Source organism: Rhineura floridana, chromosome 21 (genome assembly GCF_030035675.1).
Source record: "Rhineura floridana isolate rRhiFlo1 chromosome 21, rRhiFlo1.hap2, whole genome shotgun sequence".
NCBI lineage: Eukaryota > Metazoa > Chordata > Lepidosauria > Squamata > Rhineuridae > Rhineura > Rhineura floridana.
The window spans coordinates 368,132-375,164 of NC_084500.1; the positions used below are offsets into that span (position 1 = coordinate 368,132).

General features: G+C 51.5%; 1 protein-coding gene across 1 annotated transcript; it reads right to left on the reverse strand.

The window, feature by feature from the left end:
• Positions 1-1,377: 1,377 nt before the first annotated feature.
• On the reverse strand, positions 1,378-4,031 carry LOC133374264 (C-C motif chemokine 5-like). Its single transcript, XM_061604934.1, has 3 exons — positions 3,873-4,031; positions 3,049-3,160; positions 1,378-2,665 (listed from the first exon to the last, which is right to left on the reverse strand). The coding sequence occupies exons 1-3, from the start codon at positions 3,949-3,951 to the stop codon at positions 2,572-2,574; spliced, it is 285 nt and encodes a 94-aa protein (XP_061460918.1). The 5' UTR covers positions 3,952-4,031; the 3' UTR covers positions 1,378-2,571.
• Positions 4,032-7,033: the final 3,002 nt, after the last annotated feature.

Consider the following 7,033-nt stretch of genomic DNA (forward strand, 5'->3'; position numbering starts at 1 on the left):
TTTGTACATCACAGAAATGCCTGCATAAGGGACTCTAGTTTGTCTGAGAGCCTTTGCCCTTATTGGAATCTGGATTTGGCTGGTCAATACTATATATATAGAAAAGGAATTATGTCACCCAAATTAACTTCCTCAAAATCAATAGGATTTATTTTGGAGAAAATGGGGTTGAATCCAATGAAATCATTGTGCAAGCGGAACTAATTCTACTTGTACAATGGAATTTTCCCTCACTCTCCCCCCCCCGTGCCCTCTGACTCACCTCTAATTCTGCTCCGGAGGCTGGGAAAAACCCCAGAGCAGATTTGGGAAGGTGTGGGGTGCGCAGGGAAGGAGAGGAAGTGGACGTTTTGTTACTGCTATTAGACATGGAATGTGCGGCACACATATTGGCTGACCACCCAAAATGTACCTTGCCCCTTCTGCCGCCCCCCTCCCCACTTTTACAGTCCCACCACCACTGGATGATTGGCAACTCCTGCCTTGCACCACCATGAAGCACCAGGCCACAGGTCTCTGGTGGCTCACACCACACAAGGCGGCTGCACCAAAGAGCCCCACAGCCAGCTGGGAAGCCTCTACTTGCATCTGGGGCAGCCGCTGGTTTGGGCAGCCACAAGAGGGCAGCAATGCTCTGTACTTCCTTCATGGTTGTCTTTTTAATGTCCGGCATTTGTGGGGTTTTCTGCCCAGCCCTGGTGTCAAAACAACTTGACCAGCCTCAGCTGGTTTGCAGCCAATGTGGTGGCAGCTGTAAAAAGGGATTAGGCAAATCCATGGGAGGCAACAAGGTGATCAAAGGCTACTAGCCACTAATGGAGGCAGTGTGCCTCTGATGAGCAGTTGCAGGGGAACCCATCTGGGGAACGTGCTCTTGCATTCAGGCCCTGCTGTGGGGGCATCTGGTTGGCTACTGTGAGAACCGGGTGCTGGACTAGATGCCCCCCCCCCAGCCTGATCCAGCTGCAGCCAGGCGCTTCTGGTGTTCTTGACTTGGGACAGGTCTCCCTGTGTGTCATTTGCTTTTCTGCCCTAGGCAGCAATATGTCTGAGGCTGGCCCTGGAATCGGCTCTCAACCAGCCCTGAATGTTCTTCTGACCGTTTTTGGGCTAAAGCAATAAACCTGATTTGGACCCCCTCCCTTCAAAAAGCCCAGCCTTCCCCAAACCTGGAGCCATCCAAGGGTTTTGGACTACAATGTCCATCAGCACTGCCGGCAGAGGCTATTAGGAGTTGTGCTCCAAAATGTCGGGGGGGGCACCAAGCTGGGGGAGGCTGTTCTAGGGAGCACCTACCCTTGCCATCCATTTCAGACGCAACCAGTTCCACTTTGGGATCCCCAGGGAAGAGATAAACTCTGCAAGAAGAGACAGAGATAAACCAAATGGCAGCTTTATTTTTGGAAGCCAGCAAGGAAGCCGGGGGATGCCGGACCTGCAGACACATTCAGATAAGTAGTGAACACAGCTTACAGGAACACACTATATAACCAACAGAAATAGCAGTATTCATAAGGAGTTTGATTAACCCTGGTACTTAAATATATAAATAAACACAAGCAAACAGGTATGGAACTGGATTCACAAGTGTGTGTGCGTGCTCATGTCCATACCAAGACCTCTAGTGTGCAAGAAAGTAAATAAATAAATAAATAAAATCTGCTCCCAAATTGCAAACTAAATTCCTGGATAAAACTTCAGAAGTACACTGAAATCTTCACCACTTTCACTGTCATGGGTTTCCCCAAAGAGCTCTGGGAACTGTAGTTTAGTGAAGTGCCGAGGATCCCCCCCCCCAGTGGCTTCTGTGGACAGAGCAACATCATGCCAGGGGCAGCAGAGAGTGCTCTTACAGCACTAGATAATGTCCTTCCCTCTAGCAGATCCAATGTTTGTTGTTTCTTTGAGTTTGGTGGTAAAATATACTTTGGGGTGATGGGGGATAGAATTGTGCTTGCATTTTCTCCCCATTTTACAGAACCAAACTTTTGGGTTCACAGAGCAATTAAACAAAAATGATAGGGAAATGTGCAAGTCTGAACTCTGAGACTGAATTTAAACCGTGTGTGTGTGTGTGTGTGTGTATATGTGTGTGTGTGTGTGTGTGTGTGTGTGTGTGTAAGAGAGAGAGAGAGAGAGAGAGAGAGAGAGAGAGAGAGAGAGAGAGAGAGAGAGAGTTTCTTCACAGTTGCAAACTTTGGCCTCCTAATGAACCTGACCTTCAGCCACACCAGACAGCCACAGCCTTCTTTTCAAAGCCAGTTGGGAAGACCAAGCATTGTGTCCAACAAGAGGATTTTGCTAAGAAAGGGGATCTTCTCATCTTTCGAAGACTTGCATTGAGCCTGCACAAATTGCCCTCCTCGCTTCCTGAGGTTGGCAGCCCCCCAAGGGGCCTTTGCTAAGGGCCATGCAGTGCCTTGGCAGCTGGGGTCTCTGGTGAAAGCAGCAGCAACACTTTGCCGGTGGAGCGAAGCTGAGACTCCTCTGCAGCTGGTCCCAGCAGGGCGCCTCAGTCGGCATCAGAGGGAGGGAGGCAGCAGTGGAGGCCTTGGGCGTGGGTGCCTCTCCTCATGCCTGTTTTAGGTGCTCCATAAGATCTTTGACCCACGTGGCTTGGGGGTCGGCACAGCCTGGCTTGTGTCTCTCGTCCTTGAAGACAAACCTATCAGAGAAAGAAGCAGAGCGTCACAGAGGGTCCCCACTTTGTGTCTTGGTCCCACTTGTCCTGTGCTTGGAGAGATGGAAGCCAGCTCAGCTCCACATTATAAGGGGGGGAGGGACCACATTTGCCACGCTGCGGGCCCTCGATTTGGGGGGGGGAGGGACTGCAAGTCACGACTCTCCGGCAAAAAGTTCCTCTGGTTTACTCTTTTAAACCTGAAACCTCTGCCATCTCTTTTGTTACATTCCCCCCTCAGATTCAACTCTTCCTCCCACTTTTGCACAAAAGATGATCCAGCGTCACTTTCTGGTAGTGCTTGAGCCAAGCTATGGCAGCCTCTTGGGTCTGGGATCACTTGCCATTTGCCCAGCCCCGAAACTTACACCACAGAAGGCAGGTTGCAGTTTCCGCTGGTGTAGAAAAAACTCTTCACAATCCGCTTTGGGAAGACTTTGCTGCTATGTCTGGGGCAGCACGGAGATGTGTCCACACCACCTGGAAGTTGCAAAAGGCGGCCGTCACTTTTGACCTTGTGCACAGAGTGGAATATCACCAGAGGTGTTTACTCCCTTATATGAAGCCCTTGAACATCATCTATGAGGAAGAGGCAGATCTGACCTGCCACCGGCCATGATCCACCAGAGACAGATAGTTGCTGTCTTGCTCTAAAGTGCGTTGCTTATAAAATACTGCTTTTTAAATAAATAATGATAATAAGGCCCTGATCATTTTATTTATTTTTATTTCTTATTACATTTGTATCCCACCTTTTTTCTTCCAAGGAGCTCAGACATGAGGCATGCAGACACGGTTCTCCCCCTCCTGATTTTATCCTCACAACAATCCTGTGAGGTAGTTTAGGCTAAGAGACGGTGACTGGCCCAAGGTCACCTAGGGAGCTTCATGGCCAAATGGGGATTGAACCTTGGGCTCCCAGGTCCCACTCGAATACCCTAACCACTACACCACACTGGCTCAACTTATTTCAAAGCTTTTGACCATGATTATCCCCCAACACACCTCTTTACCCTGGCCTTTTCAAATTATGTGTTTTAAAATTGTTGTAACCCGCCTTGGGACCTTTGGGTGAAGGATGGGTGTATACCAAAGGTCCCAGGGCTTCTCAAGGGCTTCTGTTCCTCATTTCAACGTGCAGAGTCTGAGATATGCCAGTGGAAAAGAAGCCAGAAGAGACAGCTCAACTCACGTGGGGCAGCGATGGTCAGAGAGAAGGAGGCCACAAGGAGGAGGAAGAGGAGGGCAAGGGCAGCCACAGAGGTCCTCATGTTGCCTGGAGATGGAGCGAAGGGCCGTTGCAAAGTCTTGCTGTGCTGCCCGGATGCTGCAGACTAGTTTCTGATGCTTCCCCTGGCTCTCTTTTTATAGAGGGTTTGGGATACCCCCACAGTGGAAAAAGTGTGTGTTTGGAGGGGGAAACACCAGAGTTTCATCTTCCAGAGAGTTGGTGTCATGGTACTAACTCTGCCACTACCGGAAAAGGGAAGTTACATGAGACACTTTAGGAAATCATGGGACGCAAGAGGGCATTTCCACATGCCGGCAGCAGATGATGGCAAGGGAGTGAAGCCCCAAGGTGCAGAGGCAGGATGTGGCCACCTCTATCGCGCGGCTTGCCGGTGGGCATCTTTTTAGGGCTTTTCCAGAAAAGGGGTGAATGAGAGCCCTCGTGTGGGCTGGCTGCGCTGCCAATGCAGTTCCAGATCCTAAACACGCCCCCTCATTTCTGCCTAAATGGACCGCTCTGGAGTCTCAGGAATATCAGGGAGGGACCAAGGGCCGGATCCAGAGCAGGCTGTTCTGAGCCTGTTGTCCTCCAGACCTGCTTATGGGCTTCCCAGGACAGGCATCTGGCTAGCCACGGTCAGGAGAGGAAGGTCCTGAGCTAGATGGGCCCCCCTGGGCTCTTTTCATCTTTTCGTGCTTTTAGACCCACCACAGGCTGACTCACACCACCCTTTGCATGGCTTCTTTATTTTCCAGGCCAGCTTTTTAATCCAGCTGAACAGGTGAGGAGGCAGCACAAGGCCTCTTGTTCACCAACAGGGGCCACCAATACATGGGCCACTATATCTCCAGTGAAGCCGGAGAGGGAAGAGAGATGGTGCCTTCACGCTCTGCATGTGGGATGCCCTGGAGGCATCTTGTTGCCACCGCTAGAATCCAGATGCCTGGCCAGGTAGATCCTTTGGGGTCTGGTCTGCCAGCTTTGAGCATTTCCCTTTTGAGTGCCTGTTTTCGTGACAATTGAAGTGGATTGGTGGCTTCCCTTTCTACATTTTGAAGGCCACGGCAATTGGTCTTCTTGGCCAAATCCAGGATTGTGGTTTGCTTCCACCAAACGAGCCACAGAGAGTAAGACAAAAGCAAACCTTGCCTGGCTTGCTACCACAGATGGTTTGCTGGGAGAGAAATTGACTGCAAGTCCAGGCCAGCCAGGCACCGGCTTGTTTCGCCTGCGGCAGCGCAACAGCAAGCCTCAGGGAGGAGCACCACTGGCTGCTCATTCATGTTAAACCATTACTTCTCTTAAACGATCATAGAATCATAGAATAGCAGAGTTGGAAGGGGCCTGTAAGGCCATCTAGTCCAACCCCCTGCTCAATGCAGGAATCCAAATCAAAGCATTCCCGACAGATGGCTATCCAGCTGCCTCTAGAAGGCCTCCAGTGTCTGAGAGCCCACTACCTCTCTAGGTCATGGGTTCCATTGTCGTATGGCTCTAACAGTTAGGAAGTTTTTCCTAATGTTCAGCTGAAATCTGGCTTCCTGCAACTTGAGCCCATTATTCCATGTCCTGCACTCTGGGACGATCGAGAAGAGATCCCGGCCCTCCTCTGTGTGACAACCTTTCATGTACTTGAAGAGTGCTATCCTATCTCCCCTCAGTCTTCTCTTCTCCAGGCTAAACATGCCCAGTTCTTTCAGTCACAGGGCTTTGTTGCCAGTCCCCTGATCATCTTTGTTGCTCTCCTCTGAACCCGTTCCAGTTTGTCTGCATCCTTCTTGAAATGTGGAGACAACAACTGGATGCAGTATTCAAGATGAGGTCTAACCAGTTTACTGCAGGGGAAACCGGGCCAATGTGCGAACCCCAGCAGAGCGCTGCAGCAGCTGGACCAGCCCAAAGTCTGGCCCAGGGCAGGATTCTGTTCCTCAGCCACAGTGGCCAGCTAGATGTCCCAACGGGAGCCCACAAACAAGGCATGAGCACAATGGCACCCCTCTGCACTCAGAGGCTTCTGCCTCCAACAGCAGTAATAAAGCATAGCCATTGTGGCTAGTAGCCATCGAGAGCCCTGTGCCACATGAAATGTCATTCCCCAAAGCCCTCTCAAGGGGCAGACAGCTTCAGAGTGCCCCACCTCAGACAGCAGGTGGGGGCTGAAGAGGCACCTCCACACCAAAAGGGGGGAAAACCCACACCCTGACATCCTCTGTTTGGGCATTGTGCAAGCTCACAGCAGCAGCAGCAGCAGCAGTGAAGAGTGGGGCAGCCCGGGGATGTCTCCCTCCTCAGCGTTGTTCTTGAGGAAAGTCCCCTTGGACATTTCCCATTTCATGTCTGCTGTGAGCTATAGAAAGATCCCGGCTGGCCACTGTCCTTCCCCTACACAGGAGGCTAAAACTGCTGTTGATGGTCATCTCAGCATTTCAAGTGGAATCTGCCTCACTGCTGCTTCAGCAGATGATTTACAGAGCAACCAGTTCACCCAGTTTGGAGAGTACCTTTCGGAGGTCCTCACAATCCCTTGTTCTTTTTATCACCCTGAACAATGTGGGTGTCATCAGCAAAATGGGGCCACCTTGTTGCTCGCCCCTAACATCTATTTGCACATTTTTGTCAGCTCTGATATGCTGCAGACAGAGCGAGAACATCTGCAGCGCCCCACACCTATTTTGCCTGGTGGAAATGGCAGGAGAAAATGCCAGAGGGCTGGTGGCCACGCTGTCAAAGGTGCCAGTGGCAGCAGCTGGGAAAAACCAGATCATGCTGACTCCCAGCTGTGTGGGACTTTGGCCGGAGGTCCCCTTGGGGCACAGAGAAGCCACCAGAGGAGGAGGTCTCAAGGGAGGCCTCTTCCCAGCACCTGCCATTGTCTGAGCGCCTGAGGGGAGTTTATGGGGCAGGACCACAGCTCAGTGGCAGCAGAGTTCTGCCTGGCAGGCAGAAGGCCCCAGTGCAGTCCTCCCCATCTCCAGGTAAGGCTAGGAAAGACCCCGAAGCCAGTCTGAAGCCCTGGAGAGCTGCTGCCAGTCTGTGTAGGCAACACTGAGCTAGGTGCATCTAGCTGGGCCGACGTGGCATAGGGCATGTTTCTATGAGAACGCGGTGCCTGTTTCCACGAA